Source organism: Apodemus sylvaticus, chromosome 1 (genome assembly GCF_947179515.1).
Source record: "Apodemus sylvaticus chromosome 1, mApoSyl1.1, whole genome shotgun sequence".
Lineage (NCBI taxonomy): Eukaryota > Metazoa > Chordata > Mammalia > Rodentia > Muridae > Apodemus > Apodemus sylvaticus.
In genome coordinates this window covers 85,897,478-85,919,888 of record NC_067472.1, presented here as the reverse complement: position 1 = coordinate 85,919,888, position 22,411 = coordinate 85,897,478, and the positions used below count along the sequence as shown (strand labels likewise).

Genomic DNA, 22,411 nt, shown 5'->3' with positions numbered 1-22,411 from the left:
TAAATTTTAGTGACACACAGTGTGCCTATGCTTTTTATGTTTGGCCCATGTCTTTGCTGCTAGATCCAAGAATTTGTTGCCAAGTTAAAAGGTAAGAGCTTTTATTCCTCTTAAATATTCTTAGTAATTTTTTCCTTTCTGTTTAGATCTTGCATCCATTTTCAATCAATTCTTTTCAACATTAGGTGATGATCCAACTCGCTACATAGCCCTGCCTGTCTTAGAACTCACTTTGTAGACCAGGCTGGTTTTGAACTCACAGAGATATGTTTACCTCTGCCTCTGAGTGCTGAGATTAAGAGCTCCTGGCTTCAATTCTTTTTTTAAGATTTATTTTTAAATTATTTGCTATGTTTGTATATGAGTGTGGTTATATACATATGAATGCAGGTGCCCAGAGAGACCAGAGAGGGCTTTGGTTTCTCTGGAGCTGGAATTACAAGCAGTTGTGAGCTACTTGATATGGGTGCTGGACGCTGAAGTCGGGTCCTCCACAAGAACAGCAAACACGAAGCTATCTCATCAGCCTAGCCAACTTCATCCTTTTGCAGTGACTATCTAGTTTGCCTAGCACTGTGTATTGAAAACATTGTTCTTCCCCATGGATGGTCTTAACATATATAAGTCAAAATAATGTAGCCATTTATGAGACTCTTTGTTTCTGTGCTTTCTATTTCTCTGCTGGACATGTTAGTCTTCGTGCTAGTACAATACTGCTTGGATGACACTAGCTTTATAATAAGCATTAAAATCAGGTGTGTTGTCAATGTATCTGGCAGCATGGCACTGATGCCCTTGCTTATTCTGACAATGATCTCCTTCCTGGTCAATGTTAACATGGAGTTAAAGTCTAAAGATAGGAGAAGGGTCTGGATATGTCCACCCCCCATGCCCTTCTTGCAAGTCTTCAGTAAATATAAAACTATTTCAGACTAAAGCAGCATTCACAGTTCCTCATCTTTTTTTTGGGGGGGGGGAGCTTTTTCGGGACAGGGTTTCTCTGTGTAGCCCTGGCTGTCCTGGAACTCACTCCATAGACCAGGCTGGCCTCAAACTCAGAAATCCACCGGCCTCTGCCTCCCAAGTGCTGTGATTAAAGGCGTGTGCCACCACGCCAGGCTACAGTTCCTCATCTTAAGGCCTTGATTGTCACAGCGACTATGTGCTTGCATTCCGCAGAACAGTGTCACAGCTTTGGAGTGAGCTATGTGCACAGTCAACCTCAGGCTCTAGTGTTTAGTAGGGAGTGTTTCTGGGAAGTTTCACAGTGGCATGCTTGGGAAGGAAGAGGATGGGGCCACATGGAACTGGAGGCAATGAGTCTGTTTCTCACGCAAGTGATTCTTCACTTGGGGGAAACTATATAAGGATAGTAGGCAGAACTTGAGAAAATATGCAGCATTTGCAAAGGAAATGCAAATATATGACACTGAATACAATTGGTTTATTTCTGAACTTACGTTTTTAAGAAAACAAATCTATGTGTGATGCCTCTATATGATGTATGTTATGTTCATGTGTGTCAGTGCAGGTGTACATGTGCCATAGGGAGGGACAACTTCAGTCCCCACCTTCCTCCCTTGAGATGGGCCTCCTGTTGCTCACTCCTGTGTATGGTAGTCTATCAAGCTCACAAGCACCCCTGGATTCTCCTGTCTCTGCTTCTCATCTTGGTGCAAGAGCACTGTAATTACAGATGTGTGCTATATGCTTGGCTTTCTGTGTATTCTGGGGATTTGAACTCAGGTCTTCATACTTACGCAGCATACACTTTATTCACTGAGTCATCTTCTGAGTACCCAATTAATAAAAATAAAAAAATATTTAGGAAGTCCCCACTCCACTTTTAACTAAGTAACTATGTCACACTTTAGTTTATACTTACAATGCTTTTGGGGAAAATAAACTGGGAAAAAAACATGTTTATGTACCAGAAGTTGTAAAGAAGATTGTTTGAGCTATCTGTTATCTTGAAAAAGAAGTGGCACCCAGTATGAGTCCTTCAAATGCACATGTCTTTGTCATCTGCAGTAGATGCCAGTGAAATCTGATGCATGTGAAAGCAGTTACAGAGATGTGTGATTACACCTTAGAGGTACAGTTGTCACAGAACCTTTGTCTCCTGAAGAAGTTTTCTGGTTTTGAAATTAATATTAGTTCTCTTCTAATGTATTTGTGTGTTGTAAATTTATATATTTATAATATAAGTTCTCTCTCTCTCTCTCTCTCTCTCTCTCTCTCTCTCTCTCTCTCTCTGTGTGTGTGTGTGTGTGTGTGTGTGTGTGTGTGTGTGTGTGTGCATGGAGACTAGAGGTTAACCTTGGGTGTTATTCCTTAGGTACCATCTACCTTGGTTTTGAGGTAGGGTCCCTCCTTGGCCTGGAAGGTGCTGACTTTGCTAGTCTGCCTGGCCAGTCCACCCAAGGAGTCCATCTGTGCTGGGATTATGAGCGTGTACCACTACACCTGACCTTTTTATGTAGTTTCTGGAGATCAAACTTCATTCTATTGTGGTAAGCATTTTTGAGTTAGCATTGAGTAAGCTATCTCTCCGGACCCATAACTTTAACACATGAAAACTTAATCTATTTTTCCAAGTACATTTTTAGAGAAACATTTGAATGTATCATCAAAAGTTCTGTGTGACAGAGAGGCTCAAGAACTGTTTCCTCTGTGTGGATGAGGAACCTTAGGTAGGAAAAGGACAAAAGGGGTAAACTTAGCACAATCACAAACAAACATGAGACAAAACAGATGCTTCTTTCCGTAAGCTCCACTATCTAAGCTGCAAAGTACTCTTGCTCTGGATAGACATCAGGTTCCGTGGTAACCCAAGGGGAAGGAAAGAGGGATGAGAGTGAAACTGTGAACCAAGACACACCCAGCCCTGTGTGGACTAAGAATCATGGGTCACTTACCAAGCAGAGAGGAGTACAGCCGCATCATTGAGAAGGCAAGGTGGATGGGAGATGTTTGCACCACAAATTTGCAATGGAGCCGATTGAAGTCCAGACAGGGCTGCATAAGCCACGTGAACATGTCCTCAACCTGAGAAAGGAGAAAGCTTCATGAGACTGTGGAGACAAAGAGCCTGACCCACCTCAGAGGCTGGAGATGCCAGTGTAATGGCTGGCTTCTTTTGAGTGCTGTTTCAAAATGTACATGTTTCAAATTTGAGGTTTTGATTCTTTCCTGGGCTAGCCATGTGATGCTCTCTCAGGATGCAGGGCTACAGCAGTGAGTGGTGGCTTCCCAATTGTCACATAACCACCAGGACCAGAAGAGAATTCTTTATAGCGCACTGTGATGCTAATCCACAGGATTTGGTACTTTAGATAGACTAAATGCATTTTGTAAATTTATGTTATTTTCAAAGTGCAGTGAGTTTCCATTGTAAATGGTAGGGCATCTGTATTCATTTAGTAAAGAAATATTTATTGGGTATTTACTGGTTGCATTGTGGCAAATATGCTTGGGATGAATAATAGAGAAGACAGACACTCGGTCCCTACTAGGAGGAGGAGAGACAGACAGTAAGCAAAGAACCAAGTATGTTACAGGGCGTGGAAAGTGTCATCAGGAAACAAACGAGTTAAGTGGTGAATAACAGGAGCAGCTTAAAATGAGTCATGGAAGGCTTCTTGGAGAAAGAAATAATGTTTTTCTCCTGTGGCAGAGGGAGTTGAACCCAGGAGACTGCAAGTGCTAGGGCCACACTACCCAGCTAGGAGATTATGGGACCCAGTGACAAAGGTCTGACTTGGGCAAGAAGGTGTCTAAATGAGGGATAAAAGACACAGGTGCTTTGAGATCGTGAAAGCTGGGTTTTGTAGAAATGGAAACAAGACAGGATGACCCAGGAATGAGACTGGTCTAGAGAGAGAGCCAATAGGCAGCAGAGGGAGGCAAGGCTAGACAACAGTGGGTAACAGACTCCAATAAGGGGTCTGAGGACATGGTAGAGTCCACAAGGGACTTGATGGATAAGACTAGCAGTCCTAGTGTGTGTGTGTGTGTGTGTGTGTGTGTGTGTGTGTGTGTGTTAGTTCTGGGGAGCATATGTGAATAGGTATTTCTATAAATGCATGTGGTCATATATGTTATATGGACATGGGAAGACATGGGATTGTCCTATATAATCCTCCAGAGTATTCCATAGTGGGACAAAGCCCAACCCTTGGCTTCTTTCACAGGAGACTCTCCTCAGGATGTTTACTCCAACAAAGAAAGACAAGAGGCACTGTGTACAGGATCTCCCTCTAGACGTCCCTGGCCTGACGGTATAGTCAGCTACTTATGTAGCCTGAACTTTCCTACTTCTGGTATACTGATTTGTTAATTTATACGTTTACTATGGGTTCATGTATGCAAATACATGTCACATGTGTTTGGACATATGGAGGCCAGAGGTCAATCTGGATGTCTTCCTTAGTCATATTGCACTTTCTTTTTTGAGACAGGGTCTGTCTCTGAGCACAACTTAGCAGTTTGGCTAGAATGGCTAGCTGGCAAGCCCTAGATATTCTCCTTTCTCTTTGTCTCTGGCAGTGGGATTATAGTTGTATGCCACAGTGTATCCACTGTTCATTTATTTATTTACGTGGGAGGGAGCTAGGGATTCAACTTAGGTCCTCAAGCTTAAGAGCAAGTATTTTTTTATTTTTTTACCAACAAGAACCATCTTTCTGATTCTTCCACTTTCTTAGCATGGGAGGAAGGGAAATGTGACTCTCATTTGTTGTACCATTTGTAGGGTGACAGCACAGAGGGGCCTGGCTTGTCTAAGGGGTTGTCTCTAGAACTGTAGCAGCTGTAGATATATCTGCTAGTGGGGTGGTAGAGTTAAAAGCAACACCATGGTCACCATCAAGAACTGTCCTTGGTATGTTCTGGTATTCTCCATGGGGGAGGATGGAACAAGAGATAGATTATACCATGCCATCCCCACTACATGAGGAAGAAAGTTAAAAATATCAGGCAGCTTGGGACAACATAATGGGACTGTCGGGGAAGATAGAGGGATGAAGGTAGAGGTGGGCCTGCAAGGTCCATAGGAGAAGGATGGAATTAAGGATGAAAGGGATGTCCCAGAATCTTACCAATTCTGTGTGCTCCTTAGCGAGACAGGGGGGCAAAGTATCCATGTACGAGTCCTTCAAGGGCTTCCAGCCTAGCTGGTGGGCCTCCATGTAGATCATCCCACACCTGGAGGCATAAACAATTGGGTTTGGTGTGTGTTTGTTCATTACTGACACTGGCTGACATTTTTTGGCACCAGCATGGCCATGAGGTATTCTAGGCTTTGTGGATTTTTGACAATAGTCTTTTTACAGCTATATGACCCTTCTCATCTTATTTCCCCAGGTTAACCAAGTGCTTAATCACCCTTTCCATGTAGAGAATAGTGCCATGAATCTTGACATATTTCCTTATGAGTCATAAGCATTCTATATGCTCGTAAAGTGCACATTTGTGTGCATATACATATATGGACATGCAGTTTAAATCTGAGTGTTCCCTATAGCATCATATTTTGAATGTTGTTCCCCAGCTGGTGGTGCTATATGAAGGAAATAGGTCACTAGGGAGAGGAGGGCCTTGGAAGGTTATAGCCCCACCCCTGGTTCCTTCCCTACTATACTTTCATGGTGTGAACCCCCAACCACACATTTCTGCTATGATACGAACTGTTCCACCTTTTTCAGTCACAATGGATTGAAAGCCTACAGACTGTACAATAGTCTCTCCTTCCTCCTCCTCTCTCTTTACTTAAAGTTTACTTTTATTTTTTATGTGTATGTGTGTATGTGTGTGTATGGGGGGGGGGGTGTATGCTACATGTATGCAGGAGGCCAACGGGGCCAGGAGAGTGTGTTTTGTCCCCTGGATATAGGCAGTTGTAAGTTTCCTGACATGCAGGTTGAGAACTGAACTCAGGTCATCTGGAAGAGGAACAAGTTCTTGCCATCACTGAAGGGCTCCAATCCAGCCCCTCCTTCGTAAGCTCCTCCTCCTCCTCCTCCTCCTCCTCCTCTTCTTCTTCCTCTCCTCCTCCCCCTCCTTCTCTTCCTCCTCTTTCTTCCTCCCTTCCTCCCTCCTTTCTATATTTCCTTCCTTCTCTCCCTCCTACTCCTCCTTCTCCTCCTCCTTCTCTTCCTCTTCCTCCTTTTCCTTCCTCCCTTCTTCCCTCCTTTCTATTTTTCCTTCCTTCTCTCCCTTCTCCTCTTTCCTTCCTTCCTCCTTTCTTTCTTTTCTTCTTTCTTTCCTTCTCTTTTTCTTTTCTCCCCTTCCTTCCTTCCTTCCTTCCTTCCTTCCTTCCTTCCTTCTTTGCTTCCTTCCTTCCTTTCTTTTCCTCTTCCTCCTCATTCTTCTCCTCCCTCCCCTCCCCCACTTCCTCATCCTCTTTCTCCTCTTCCTCCTCCTGTTTAATTTTTACTTTATTTTTTCCTTCATGTCCAGGCATATGCATCCATATGAACACAGACACACCAAACACACACGCTCACCTGCTCACGGTGGCAGGGGAGGCCTGCTCCAGATCTGCTGGCTCAAAGATTAGACTCATCTTGGGGCTCATCTGTATGATCTCTCCACTCATTAAACACAGCTGTAAGTGTAAGGTTTGGGGGAGCACAAGGTTAGATTCTCCACCCATTAACCACAGCTTAAAGTGCAGGGATGGGAAGCAAGCTAAAATTCCACCTACAAAGGGGTCACAGTAGAGACAAAATTAACTCAGTGAAGCCTATGCATATGGGTTAAACACCCACTATGTGCCAGGCATCATTCTGAGTGCACAGGATAAAGCAGACAATTATTCTCATTTTCTTTGGGTTAATATTCTGCCAAGAGGAGGAAGGTGATACGCAAAATGTAGAGTGATAAAAGTGTTCTGGAGAGACGGAGAGCAAAAGGCTTGGGGCCTATGTCATGGCTGAAAGACTTGTAACTTTAGGGAAAGAGTATCTGGCCTAGCAGTGAATTTCAGCCTGCGGTAAATTTGAGGCATTATCAATGCCTATGGAAGTGATTTGATCTTTCTTTGTATCATTACAAAATTGTATTATTAATATTACTTATTATTATTATTGTTGTTATTATTATTTTACATTCTACTTTGAGACATCTCACCATGTTGCCCATCCTAGCTTTGCAATCTCTCTTCAGTCCAGGCAGACCTTGAACTGATGATTCCTGTCTCAGCCTCCTGAGAAGCTGGGATCATGGGTCAGTGCCACTAGGACTAACATATCATAGAATTTAGCTGCTTATCTTCATGGGCATATCTTCTGCCTGTTTTGATTGCTCAAGTTTCTGCGAAACTGCTGATTTTGAACCTCCCATAAGGACTAACCCTTAGTTAGGTGGAAAAGGAGAATCTCTCCTTAAATCCCTCTTAGGATGGAGTGAGAGAGCACTAGAGCTTGTCTTGTTTGACAGGCACATTCCTGAAGCACGCAGTGAAGATGGACATGTGAGCCTCAGAACATCCACTCAGGGCATAACTTGCCACTTGGCAACACAGACCCAAGCAAGGCATTTTAATCCTGGGACAAATCCTGAGCCCTGGTCACTCAGGAGATTGAATGCCAGACATCCCTGTGGTGCATCCAATTTTGTGGTTAAAAAACTCTGTGTGTTCCTTGGCCCATACCACTGTATGTGTCCCCAGAGAGGTCACAGCTATTGTAGGACTGATGCCCCACCAGTTTTATATCAACTCCAATTAAATAAAATAGACTCACACCAGTGACTTAGCTTGACTTATCTGTTTAGACACTTTATGACTCTACCTAAAATTTTCATACTTTTTGGTTCTTTGTGGTGCTAGGAACAGAACCTTGGCCCTATGAGGTAGGTGTCCTGTTACTGAGCTACATCCCTAAACCTTTCGATTTATACTTTTAATTTAGAATCTTACTGACTATAAGTACAAATGGAATCATAATCAGTGAACTGATAATGATTATTTTTGTGAGGGGCATTAATGATAGGGTAGCAAGTCTATGACTTTGTAAAGTTTTGATTATTCATGAATTAGTTTTTAATCCACCCACAAATAAGTGATAGGCTTGATAGTTACCTTTTTATTGTCATCCAGGACAGTGTTCATATTTTCAATCCAAACAGCATCTACTGGCCCATCAAATATAATCCATTTGCGGTCATCAGTTATAGAAGATGCTTGCTCCCGGAAAGCGTTGGCCAGGACACCATCTGTCCACTCATGGCTCACAGCATCAAAGCAGCCATACAGTTGCCCCATTGTGATGGCCTTGGGGTTGATGATCTTGAACTCCACAGCAAACTCCTCCATCTGGTTGGCTGGGTGAAAAAGTCCAACCCATTACAAAGGCTTTGGTGAGATCAGGCATTAAACAAAAGACCACCAACCTGGTGAACCAGTAGTCTAAGAAGAATCTATAAAATAACACTCAGTCCTTATAAAGATTGGGGTAGCTGAATAGATTAGGCCTTTTGTTGTGTATTATCACAACCACCAATTTGTAACCATACTTTTTCTCCTGGGTAAATGTAAGATTCATAACTAAAGAAACCTACTTTTGTTTGAGAAGAACTCAAACATTAAAGAAAAGAACCAGCATTTCACCAGCTCAAGGGATCACAGCTCTAGCCTGGGATGATAGGTGAAATGATTGTGAGAAACAATCACTGTTTCTCCATCCAAAGGAGAGTCTAAAAGAGCAAGTCAATCTAAGTCACTGATGTGAGCCTATTTTATTCATTTAGAGATGATATAAACTGGTGGGGTATCAGTCCTACAATAGCTGTGACCTCTCTGGGAATACATACAGTGGTATGGGCCAAGGAATATACACGGTATTCTTAATGTTAAAACATTAAAGTTTCTTAGAAAATGGTTTTACCTAGGTACATACCTGTAATCTCAGCACTTGGGAGATTAAGGCAGGAGGATCACACATTTTAAGAGCAGTCTGGGCTATAGTAGTGAGCTTCTATCTAAAAAATTAAATAATAGTTTAAAACTCCAAAACAAATAATAAGGAAAAGAAAACTATTTTTTGAGACACAGTCTCTCTGTTTTTTAGATCTGGCTATCCTGAAACTCACCATGTAGACCTGGCTAGCTTTGAACTCACAGAGATCTGCCTGCTTCTGTTTCCTGGAGCCTGGGATTAAAGGCATGTACTACCATGCCTGGTAAGAAAACATTTTAAATGGAACCTAGGTCCTCTGGAAGGACAACAATCACTCATAACCCCACAATCCCCCCAAGTTCTTGTATAAATTCATGTGCACCATAGGCATGCTCTTAAGAATGACATGCCTGCATATTATACAGAAACAAGTATACAAATGCAAGAAAAGAAACCTAGACTGTTTAGTGGTTAACATAGCTTCTGTTTGTTGAATACCTAGAATGACCCGTGTATTGACCAACATAATCTAATTCTCAAAGCAATCCCATCTTAGAGCTGGGAAAAGAGAGGAGAAGAAAGTTAAGTTACTTTCCTAAATATTTATTCCAAAGATGAGCTTGTGTCCTCCACTCTAGGAAGAAGGGAGACAGGGAGGAAGGGAAGAGACACAAAGGATGGAAAGAGGATGCTTGTGTGGAAAGGACACCAGGAAAGGAGCAGAGAGGAGAGGAGAGGAGAAGGGAGGAGAGGAGCGGAGAGAAGAGGAGAGGAGAGGAGCGGAGAGGAGAGGAGAGGAGAGGAGAGGAGAAGGAGAGGAGAGGAGAGGAGAGGAGAAGGAGAGGAGAAGGGAGGAGAGGAGAGGAGAAGGAGAGGAGAAGGGAGGAGAGGAGAGGAGAAGGGAGGAGAGGAGAGGAGAGGAGAAGGGAGGAGAGGAGAGGAGAAGGGAGGAGAGGAGAGGAGAAGGGAGGGGAGGAGAGGAGAAGGGAGGGGAGGAGAGGAGAAGGGAGGAGAGGAGAGGAGAAGGGAGGAGAAGAGAGGGGAGGAGAGGAGAGGAGAGGAGAGGAGAAGGGAGGAGAGGAGAGGAGAAGGGAGGAGAGGAGAGGAGAGGAGAGGAAAAGGAAGGAGAGGAGAGGAGAAGGGAGGAGAGGAGAGGAGAGGAAAAGGAAGGAGAGGAGAGGAGAAGGGAGGAGAGGAGAGGAGAGGAGAGGAAAAGGAAGGAGAGGAGAGGAGAAGGGAGGAGAGGAGAGGAGAGGAGAAGGGAGGAGAGGAGAGGAGAGGAGAAGGGAGGAGAGGAGAGGAAAGAAGAGGAAAGGAATCATGGTAACTTTTTTGTTTTTAACTGAATTTCTTTAAGCCAACAACCATCATGGTATTGGGGAACCACCGGGAAGTCACTGTTGAGCATTTCACAGTATCGCCCCACCCTCCATGCCACACACAGCAAACCCCTTGTTGGAAGACCCTGTGTCCCAGCCTTTATTTTCTACCTGCAGACATTTATGTGCTGTCCTCTGCTTTTAATGCACATATCAACACCCAGGTTGACATAACTCATAGCCTGGCATTGTCTCCACAGAGGCAGGTAACTGTTCAGGAAGTCCTGACCGCCATGAAACAGAGGGTTCAAGCTTTACCTGCATGTAAATCACCCAGAGCTGCAGCCAAAACCTTGTAAGCTGATGTCTTGCCACCCATTGGATCTCCAACAATCATGTAGCCATGTCTTACCAGCATCATCTCATAGATCTGGGAAGAGAAGTCATACAGGGAGTTAATTCTGGTGCACTGCCCTGTACTGCAAGTGAGAGGTTAATGAAGGGCAGATATCAGATTTTCAAGGTCACATTAACTCTTATAAGCTGCAGCCCTTTTGGTGGTCTATTGTTAGATGTGCCTTAGATTGCCTAGGACATAGGGTACTATTCGTTCTTCTCCTATGTAGATGCTAATTCTCACATGATTATTCAGGTGACCCCACTGAGTGCATCTGATCTCTGATGGAAGGAGAAAACCAACTTTAGAAAATTGTCCTCTGACTTCATCACTTGTGCCTATATACATGTAGTCAATAAAATAAAAAATTAAAGATTTAGATTATATGAAATAATTATATGTATTTTGGGGTACACTATAATCATTTGATACATTTAAAGAGTTTTATCGATCAAATCAGGGTAATTGCATTTCTATCTTTTAAGATCATGATTTTTTTTTTTTTGAATTTGGTTTTTTTCAAGACAGGGTTTCTCTGTGTAGCCCTGGCTGTCCTGGAACTCATTCTGTAGACCAGGCTGGCCTCAAACTCAGAAATATGCCTGTCTCTGCCTCTCAGAGTGCTGGGATTACAGGCGTGTGTCACCACCACCACCACCACCACCACCACCACCACCACCACCACTACCACCACCACCACTCTCCCCACCCCCGCTTTGATTATTTTTACGAACCCACTATAATTAAAAAGTAGATGGTGATCAATAGAAGAAGGAAGAGTTAGGAGATAGAGAGACATTAGATTACTACCACCCCAAAAACTAGGTTGGAAGAATTAGCTGTAAAATTTCATAGCGAGATAGGGCAACTATGGTTAATAATACTTTATTTCTTTTTTCTTTCTTTTTTTTTTTGGTTTTTCGAGACAGGGTTTCTCTGTGTAGCCCTGGCTGTCCTGGAACTCACTCTGTAGAACAGGCTGGCCTTGAACTCAGAAATCTGCCTGTCTCTGCCTCCCAAGTGCTGAGATTAAAGGCGTGTGCCACCACCGTCCAGCTAATCCTTTATTTCTTAAAAATATATTTATATATAGACTCATATTCATAATTTATTATTTTTTAATTTTTTTATTCGATATAATTTATTTACATTTCAAATGATTTCCCCTTTTCTAGCCACCCACTCCCCGAAAGTCCCGTAAGCCCCCTTCTCTTCCCCTGTCCTCCCACCCACCCCTTCCCACTTCCCCGTTCTGGTTTTGCCAAATACTGCTTCACTGAGTCTTTCCAGAAAAAGGGGCCACTCCTCCTTTCTTCTTGTACCTCATTTGATGTGTGGATTATGTTTTGGGTATTCCAGTTTTCTAGGTTAATATCCACTTATTAGTGAGTGCATACCATGATTCACCTTTTGACTCTGGGTTACCTCACTTAGTATGATGTTCTCTAGCTCCATCCATTTGCCTAAGAATTTCATGAATTCATTGTTTCTAATGGCTGAATAGTACTCCATTGTGTATATATACCACATTTTTTGCATCCACTCTTCTGTTGAGGGATACCTGGGTTCTTTCCAGCATCTGGCAATTATAAATAGGGCTGCTATGAACATAGTAGAGCATGTATCCTTATTACATGGTGGGGAATCCTCTGGATATATGCCCAGGAGTGGTATAGCAGGATCTTCTGGAAGTGAGGTGCCCATTTTTCGGAGGAACTGCCAGACTGATTTCCAGAGTGGTTGTACCAATTTGCAACCCCACCAGCAGTGGAGGAGTGTTCCTCTTTCTCCACACCCTCTCCAACACCTGCTGTCTCCTGAATTTTTAATCTTAGCCATTCTGACTGGTGTAAGATGAAATCTCAGGGTTGTTTTGATTTGCATTTCCCTAATGACTAATGAAGTTGAGCATTTTTAAAGATGCTTCTCCGCCATCCGAAGTTCTTCAGGTGAGAATTCTTTGTTTAACTCTGTACCCCATTTTTTAATAGGGTTGTTCAGTTTTCTGGAGTCTAACTTCTTGAGTTCTTTATATATATTGGATATTAGCCCTCTATCTGATGTAGGATTGGTGAAGATCTTTTCCCAATTTGTTGGTTGCCGATTTGTCCTCTTGATGGTGTCCTTTGCCTTACAGAAACTTTGTAATTTTATGAGGTCCCATTTGTCAATTCTTGCTCTTAGAGCATACGCTATTGGTGTTCTGTTCAGAAACTTTCTCCCTGTACCGATGTCCTCAAGGGTCTTCCCCAGCTTCTTTTCTATTAGCTTCAGAGTGTCTGGCTTTATGTGGAGGTCCTTGATCCATTTAGATTTGAGCTTAGTACAAGGAGACAAGGATGGATCAATTCGCATTCTTCTGCATGCTGACCTCCAGTTGAACCAGCACCATTTGTTGAAAAGGCTATCTTTTTTCCATTGGATGTTTTCAGCCTCTTTGTCGAGGATCAAGTGGCCATAGGTGTGTGGGTTCATTTCTGGATCTTCAATCCTGTTCCATTGATCCTCCTGCCTGTCACTGTACCAATACCATGCAGTTTTTAACACTATTGCTCTGTAGTATTGCTTGAGGTCAGGGATACTGATTCCCCCAGATTTTCTTTTGTTGCTGAGAATAGTTTTAGCTATCCTGGGTTTTTTGTTGTTCCAGATGAATTTGATAATTGCTCTTTCTAACTCTGTGAAGAATTGAGTTGGGATTTTGATGGGTATTGCATTGAATCTGTATAGTGCTTTTGGCAAAATGGCAATTTTAACTATATTGATTCTACCGATTCATGAGCATGGGAGGTTTTCCCATTTTTTGAGGTCTTCTTCCATTTCCTTCTTCAGAGTCTTGAAGTTCTTGTCATACAGATCTTTCACATGTTTGGTAAGAGTCACCCCAAGATACTTTATACTGTTTGTGGCTATTGTGAAGGGGGTCATTTCCCTAATTTCTTTCTCAGCCTGGTTATCCTTTGAGTATAGGAAGGCCACTGATTTGCTTGTGTTCATTTTATAACCTGCCACTTTGCTGAAGTTGTTTATCAGCTGTAGGAGCTCTCTAGTGGAGTTTTTTGGGTCACTTATGTAGACTATCATGTCGTCTGCAAATAATGATAGTTTGACTTCTTCCTTTCCAATTTGTATCCCTTTGACCTCCTTATGTTGTCGAATTGCCCGAGCTAGTACCTCAAGTACAATATTGAAAAGATAAGGAGAAAGGGGGCAGCCTTGTCTGGTCCCTGATTTCAGTGGGATTGCTTCAAGTTTCTCTCCATTTAGTTTGATGCTGGCTACCGGTTTGCTGTATATTGCTTTTACTATGTTTAGGTATGGGCCTTGAATTCCTGTTCTCTCCAAGACTTTAAGCATGAAAAGATGCTGAATTTTGTCAAATGCTTTTTCAGCATCCAATGAAATGACCATGTGGTTTTGTTCTTTGAGTTTGTTTATGTAGTGGATTGTATTGATGGATTTCCGTATATTGAACCAACTCTGCATTCCCGGGATAAAGCCTACTTGATCATGGTGGATGATCGTTTTGATGTGTTCTTGGATTCGGTTGGCAAGAATTTTATTGAGTATTTTTGCATCGATGTTCATAAGGGAAATTGGTCTGAAGTTCTCTTTCTTTGTTGGATCTTTGTGTGGCTTTGGTATCAGCGTAATTGTGGCTTCGTAGAAGGAATTGGGTAGTGTTCCTTCTGTTTCTATTTTGTGGAATAGTTTGAAGAGTATTGGTGTTAACTCTTCTTTGAAGGTCTGATAGAATTCTGCACTGAAACCGTCTGGTCCTGTGCTTTTTTTGGTTGGAAGACTTTCTATGACCCCTTCTATTTCTTTAGGCATTATGGGACTGTTTAGATGGTCTAGTTGGTCCTGATTTAATTTTGGTATTTGGTATCTGTCAAGGAAATTGTCCATTTCCTCCAGATTCTCCAGTTGTGTTGAGTACAGTCTCTTGTAGTAGGATCTGATGATTTTTTGGATTTCCTCAGTTTCCGTTGTTATATCTCCCTTTTCATTTCTAAGTTTGTTAATTTGGATACTTTCTCTGTGCCCTTTGGCCAGTCTGGCTAAGGGTTTATCTATCTGGCTGATTTTCTCAAAGAACCAGCTCCTGGTTTTGTTGATTTTTTGTATGGTTCTCTTTGTTTCTACTTGACTGATTTCAGCCCTGAGTTTGATGATTTCCTGCCTTCTACTCCTCCTGGGTGAAATAGCTTCTTTTTGTTCCAGGGCTTTCAGGTGTGTCATTAAGCTGGTAATGTATGCTCTCTCCATTTTCTTTTTGGAGGTACTCAGGGCTATGAGTTTTCCTCTTAGTACTGATTTCATTGTGTCCCATAGATTTGGGTATGTTGTGTTTTCATTTTCATTGTGTTCTAAAAAGTCTTTAATTTCTTTCTTTATTTCTTCCTTGACCAAGGTATCATTGAGTAGAATATTGTTCAGTTTCCACGTGTATGTGGGTTTTCTGTTGTTTTTGTTGGTATTGAAGACCACTTTTACTCCATAGTGATCTGATAGGAGGCATGGGATTAGTTCGATCTTCTTATATTTGTTGAGGTCTGTCTTGTGACCAATTATAAGGTCGATTTTGGAGAAGGTACCATGAGGTGCTGAGAAAAAGGTATATTCTTTTGTTTTAGGATAGAATGTTCTATATATATCTGTTAAATCTAATTGGTCCAAAGTTTCAATTAGTTTCATTGTGTGCCTGTTCAGTTTCTGTTTTCCTGATCAGTCCATTGAGGAAAGTGCAGTGTTGAAGTCACCCACAATTATTGTGTTAGGTGCAATGTGTGCTTTGAGTTTTAATAAAGTTTCTTTTATGAAAGAGGGTGCCCTTGCATTTGGAGCATAGATGTTCAGGATTGAGAGTTCTTCTTGTATTTTTCCTTTGACCAGCAAGAAGTGTCCCTCAGAGTCTCTTTTGATGACTTTGGGTTGAAAGTCAATTTTTTTTTCCATTCTTTTTTTTTTTATTCGATATAATTTATTTACATTTCAAATGATTTTCCCTTTTCTAGCCCCCCCCACTCCCCGAAAGTCCCGTAAGCCCCCTTCTCTTCCCCTGTCCTCCCTCCCACCCCTTCCCAGTTCCCCGTTCTGGTTTTGCCAAATACTGTTTCACTGAGTCTTTCCAGAACCAGGGACCACGCCTGCTTTCTTCTTGTATCTCATTTGATGTGTGGATTATGTTTTGGGTATTCCAGTTTTCTAGGTTAATAACCACTTATTAGTGAGTGCATACCATGATTCACCTTTTGAGTCTGGGTTACCCCACTTAGTATGATGTTCTCTAGCTCCATCCATTTGCCTAAGAATTTCATGAATTCATTGTTTCTAATGGCTGAATAGTACTCCATTGTGTAGATATACCACATTTTTTGTATCCACTCTTCTGTTGAGGGATACCTGGGTTCTATCCAGCATCTGGCAATTATAAATAGGGCTGCTATGAACATAGTAGAGCATGTATCCTTATTACATGGTGGGGAATCCTCTGGGTATATGCCCAGGAGTGGTATAGCAGGATCTTCTGGAAGTGAGGTGCCCAGTTTTCGGAGGAACCGCCAGACTGCTTTCCAGAGTGGTTGTACCAATTTGCAACCCCACCAGCAGTGGAGGAGTGTTCCTCTTTCTCCGCACCCTCTCCAACACCTGCTGTCTCCTGAATTTTTAATCTTAGCCATTCTGATTGGTGTAAGATGAAATCTTAGGGTTGTTTTGATTTGCATTTCCCTAATGACTAATGAAGTTGAGCATTTTTTAAGATGCTTCTCCGCCATCCGAAGTTCTTCAGGTGAGAATTCTTTGTTTAACTCTGTACCCCATTTTTTAATAGGGTTGTTCAGTTTTCTGGAGTCTAACTTCTTGAGTTCTTTATATATATTGGATATTAGCCCTCTATCTGATGTAGGATTGGTGAAGATCTTTTCCCAATTTGTTGGTTGCCGATCTGTCCTCTTGATGGTGTCCTTTGCCTTACAGAAACTCTGTAACCTTATGAGGTCCCATTTGTCAATTCTTGCTCTTAGAGCATACGCTATTGGTGTTCTGTTCAGAAACTTTCTCCCTGTACCGATGTCCTCAAGGGTCTTCCCCAGTTTCTTTTCTATTAGCTTCAGAGTGTCTGGCTTTATGTGGAGGTCCTTGATCCATTTGGATTTGAGCTTAGTACAAGGAGACAAGGATGGATCAATTCGCATTCTTCTGCATGCTGACCACCAGTTGAACCAGCACCATTTGTTGAAAAGGCTATCTTTTTTCCATTGGATGTTTTCAGCCTCTTTGTCGAGGATCAAGTGGCCATAGGTGTGTGGGTTCATTTCTGGATCTTCAATCCTGTTCCATTGATCCTCCTGTTATTTTTTTAATTTTAAAAATTCTCTCTCTCTCTCTCTCTCTCTCTCTCTCTCTCTCTCTCTCTGTGTGTGTGTGTGTGTGTGTGTGTGTGTGAGAGAGAGAGAGAGAGAGAGAGAGAGAGAGAGAGAGAGATGATGTGCACATAAGACAGGCTCATGGAGGCCAGGAGAAGGCACTGGATATCCCCAAAGCTAGAGTTGTAAAGGGTTGTGAGCCACCTGATTCCCGTGCTAGGAACTCAGGTCTTTTTTATTTTATTTTATTTTATTTTATTTTATTTTATTTTATTTTATTTTATTTTATTTGGTTTTTCGAGACAGGGTTTCTCTGTGTAGTACTGGCTGTCCTGGAACTCACTCTGTAGACCAGCCTGGCCTCAAACTCAAAAATCCACCTGCCTCTGCCTCTGCCTCCCAAGTGCTGGGATTAAAGGCATTGTTGGTTTTTGTATTCTCCTGGATTTCTTTCAATGATTTTTGTGTTTCCCTTGCAAGGGCTTCTAACTTTTGATCCATTTTCTCCTGAATTTCTTTATGTACGTCCTTCATGTGTTCCTGTACCAGCATCATGACCAGTGATTTTAAATCCAAATCTTGTTTTACTGGTGTGATGGGGCATCCAGGACATGTTGGTAGAGGAGAATTGGGTTCAGATGTTGCCATATTGCCTTGATTTCTGTTAGTGACGTTCCTGCGTTTGCCTTTTGCCATCTAGTTCTCACTGGTGTTAGTTTGACTTGTCAGTGCTGGACTCACCAGTGCAAGCTGCCCCTTCCCAGTTGGCCTCTGGTGCACAGCTTACCTCCTGTACTGCCTGTAGACAGGATGCTGCTGCCCAGGCTGTTCAGATCCCGAAGCAGGCACCCGAAGGCTTCCGCTGGGGCCCGCTGGATTCACCGGAGCACACCGACTTCTCCCAGCTGGCTGCCGGGAAGCCCCTCTAGCCTCTTGCAGGATCTGGAGATGTGGTGCTGCCGCCCAGGCTGATCTCAGTCTGTCTGATCTCTCTGGAGTCCGAAACCAAGATGGAGGTGAGCCTCTCCTGACTGGCGGGAGGCGGAGTTCTGAAGTGGCTTTCGTGCAGCGAAAGGCGCCGCAAAACCGCAGCTGCTTGCAGCCCGGCTGGTCAGCGAAGGTCAGTGGTCATGGACGCAGGGGCTAACTGGACCCTGTGTCGCCTTGGTTCCACTGCTGATGGCCCTTCAGCTGGACCAGCCACTGCTGCACAGCTGCCGCTGCTGCCGCTGCCTAGCTCTTTCTCGTCTTTTGATCATATTCATAATTTATTAGATATGGCATTTACCTTTAAACAGATGAAGGCAACCCACATTTGCTATTAGAGGTCTATGTATTGTTCTGACCTGACTGGAGCTTTTAGGTGAGGAAAACTATTTCCAGAGCCAGGCTCTAACATATCAATAAGATTCCATGTAATTTCAGCCCCTACCCATAAGTACTATAGTTGTTTGAACGAGAACATCCTCAATAGACTAAGGCATTTAAACACTTGGTTCTCAGTTGATGTTGTTGATAGGGGAGATTTTAAGTGTGACCTTACTGGAGAAAGTCTGTCAGCTGGGGTGGCTTTGAGAGGTTAGACTCTTAGTGCCAATGGCTGAGACGTGAGCTCTCTGCTCCCTTGTCCTGTTGCTAGGCCTGCTGTCTGCTGCTGTAAATCCCTGCCATGATAGACCCTCACCCACCAGGAACTGGTAAGCCCCATAAGCTCCTTCGACCAGTTGCAACAGAAAAGGAACTAATTCATGTATTGACAGCAGTTTTCATAAACACCCATTTAAAAAATATTTTCCCTGTAACTAGCAGCTCATTAGATTTAAAATAAAAATACTCCAGTTATTTTTACTTATGTGAAAAAATTCCCTTTAGACTGTGAGTCCCTCAGAGAAAAGTGACATGTGAAGCTTTTTATTTTAAAAGTCAAGTTCTCATTATTTTTTCACTTAGGAAGTGAGTGATGAGAACTAAGGAATGCAATGATTACGGGGGTGGTAGAGGGAGAGCAAAATATAGACTGGCAAATATTTATTGAGTGTCTTCTGCATGCCAGGCACTGCTCTTGGTAGTGTGGACAAAGAAAGGACAAAATGGTAAATTCCCAGCCATCAAGAAAGCTTTATGCTCAAGCATGTTTGAGAGACATTTATAGTGACTAGAGGTGAAAACAAGACAGAAGGCATCCCTGACTGGGTAGCCTCCAGGCTTCCAGAAAATGGCGGTGAAGATGTCAAGATGCAAAAAAGGCAAGTAATTCTGGATATCTTGTTTTTGAAGATATAATTTATTTTTTAGAATGAGCACTAAAATACATCAACATTTGCCTGTATGTCTGCAAATACTTTGAAATACTTTAAAAGCAAGATTAGTGGATGGATAGATTGACAGGTAAGTGGATATATGGTGGGATAGGTGGATGGCTGGATGAGTGGATATGTGCTTGGGTAGATGGATTGATGATAATGGATGAGAAAGTAATAAAACAAAATGACAAATGTTCATTGTAAAATCTAGATGGATAGGGAATATTTATTCATAACTCTTTCCACTTTTTTGAAGTTTAAAATATTTCACAATAAAATATAAGAAATGAAAGCACATACTTAGTTAGGATAGGCCATATATAAAATTTAAAAAAGAAAGCCAGATTCAATATCAAGTTAAATGAAATATGTAAAAAAAAAATAGGTTCACCTGGAGATTTACTGGGGAGAAAAATTAGTGGTGCAAGTCAGTCTGACCTCAGAGTCTGAAGGCCTGGGTCCTACCTTGACCTTTGCTTCAATTGACATCATAACTTTGAGAAATAAAAAATGCTGCGAAAGCTTGTGGTGACTGAGCTGACACAAATATAGCACCATGCACTGTCTCATGCTTTCTACGAATGCGGGCTCTCTCAGAAATCACTCTGTAAGCAAGCTTCTTCTCCTTTCATTGTACAGCTGAGGAAGCCGAGGCCTGGAGAGGTGAACTAATTTGCCTTAGATCTCACAGAAGGATCTTACAGGAGTGAGATTTGAACCTGGGTCTACACCCATCCCAAATCTAGTCCTCTCTGAACTTCACTGCTTTTCTGAGATCTACATTAGTTGGTATTTATGAGTCTCTGTGACTCTATGTGACTCTGATCTGAGTGTGCCACAGTTCATTGAATTTATTTACTCTAAGTCCCAGAAGGGAAACACTCCAACTAGCATGAAGCTTTATGGGTGCTCTGTAAGGTCAGACTGTACAGAGTTGTGCTTTCTGTCAGAAAAGCTCAGTGTAACCACACAGTTTTTCCCAAGAAAGGTGGCCATAGGAAAAGCGCTGGTATTTATCTTATTTTGCTTTGTTGTTGTTACTGTTTTGAGATTACAAATGTATCTCCCTGGGTATTACACATGATTCCATCTCATGCCTAGGTTAAATGTTGGGTCGTACACTTTGCCTTGTAGAAGCAAAGACTGATGTCATGATAAGCCATCAAGTGGGTCTTTTAGCTCCCTTGCTGCTCAGGCTTTGATGGTTGCTGTTAGTCCAGCTCACATCTGCCCTAGGTCTTTTGATCTCCTGACTCCAGCACACAGTAGGTACATGCCCCATGGGCAGAGAAAACTAACCTGGATAATCTTCCCAATGAACCAGGGCACTGGCTGCAGCTTCATATTTCTGATGTTATTGTTCAACGCTTCCAGGAAAACTTCGTAGTCTGGCTTTGGAAGAACAACTCCAGGAAACAGATCTGAGATAATTCCCTGTAATACAAGAATTCAAGAGAAATGGGGACAGGGTGGGGGATGAGATACCTGTTAGGTTAGCTCACCTTCTCTTAAAAGGAGATCTATAAACAGAAGAAATATCAGAAAATTTGGAACACTTATTTTCTTCCTGGGCTGAAAATCACAAATGCCAAGTCTTTAAACCATGATATCCCCCCCAAATAGCTTTAGAAGCCAGAAGAGATTTAACAGGTCCACAGTGTTGTTTTCTGGTCGTGCCACAAACTAATGAGATGGGCAATTCCTGTCTATACGGCACTCAGCCTGATAAAGAAGATAGGCCTTAAGTTAGTTATAAAATAAACCAATTCCATTTAGATAAAAATCATGGCCCAGATCTAAGGCAAACAGAGAATTTTTTTTATTAAAACTTGGACCTAAATATGGCTTTTTGCTTTTTTACTATTATTAACATGAAGGGGGTGGGCAAAGGGTATGTTAGGGAAGACGAGATCATTAAACTGCTGGTTGTGCAAGCATTAGGGCCTTATTTGGATCCTGAACACTCATACAAAAAGTTAAAGGTGGTGACATGTACCAGTAATCCCAGCTCTAGGAAGGCAGAGGCTGGTGGGGTCTTGGAGCTTACTGTCCAGACATTGTAGCTGATTTGGTTAGCTCCAGGTTCAGTGCAAAACAGGATCTCAATAACAACGAAAAGAGGCAGAAGGTGACCCATGGTGGCTTGTGCCTTGAATCCCAGCACTTGGGAGGCAGAGGCAGGCAGATCTTTGTGAGACTGAGGCTAGCATGTTCTACACAGCAAGTTCTAGGCCATCCAGAGATAAATAATGAGAATTTATCTTTAAAAAATAAAGGAGAACAATAGACAATGCTAGGTGAGATTAACCTGAGTCCCTGCATGCACTGACACACACACATGATCAAAGGTGGGATGGCTAGGATGAGGAAGGGTGCCAAGAGGAGAAAGATGTGAGGAGGTGCTGAAGAAAATAGCTTATTCTCTGGTGAGCCTGAGTCCTTGGCCAAGGCCCCAAGACAGCATACCTGAAACAGGGGTACATCTTGAGCCAGAAACTTGGCCAGGTTGACATCAAGCAAGGCCCGGAGTAGCAGAACACTCTCATTCTCCTCAGGGTACTTAAGCTTCAGATTGCCTGCAGCTGTGAGCACAGACTTGACAGCCCGCATGCCATAGTCATAATGATGCTGGGATGACAGTTGCTCAGAGCACAGGCGGTAGGTGGCGACAATCTTCTGGGCAAGACTGTACAAGGGCAAAGACATGACGTCAGAAACAACCCTTGTCCATAGACATAGTGAGCAAGTCTTTTACCAGAATTTCCATAATGAACAAATTCTCTTTCCAAGATAGGATGAAAGAGAGCAAGCATATCTATCTAACGTACATTCTAAATGAAGTCATATTATGTGCTCTGTGTGTGTGTGTATGTACAGACATACACAAGCTTGAAATAATGAATCAAACTATTAACTGTGTCAATCATTAAAGAGCAAAAGTAAGTTTTACTGGTGGACATTTACCTTCTCCACTTCTGCGACATCACCCTATTGCTTGATATTTTAATACAAGGATGCTAATTTAAAAGTGTTGTATATATATATATATATATATATATATATATATATCATATATATATGATATATATATATCATAGTACGTACATATCCTCATGTGTAT

At 42.3% G+C, this 22,411-nt stretch overlaps 1 protein-coding gene across 1 annotated transcript in view; it reads right to left on the bottom strand.

Moving 5' to 3' along the window:
• Dnah3 (dynein axonemal heavy chain 3) overlaps window positions 1–22,411 on the bottom strand; it is a 171,495-nt gene that overhangs the window by 76,259 nt on the left and 72,825 nt on the right. The window contains exons 33-39 of the mRNA XM_052175029.1: window positions 21,757–21,976; window positions 20,590–20,724; window positions 10,538–10,649; window positions 8,084–8,325; window positions 6,507–6,607; window positions 5,100–5,205; window positions 2,919–3,048 (exon numbers count right to left, since the gene is read on the bottom strand). Coding sequence (XP_052030989.1) covers window positions 2,919–3,048; window positions 5,100–5,205; window positions 6,507–6,607; window positions 8,084–8,325; window positions 10,538–10,649; window positions 20,590–20,724; window positions 21,757–21,976 — 1,046 coding nt within the window. The remainder of the gene's footprint in view (window positions 1–2,918; window positions 3,049–5,099; window positions 5,206–6,506; window positions 6,608–8,083; window positions 8,326–10,537; window positions 10,650–20,589; window positions 20,725–21,756; window positions 21,977–22,411) is intronic.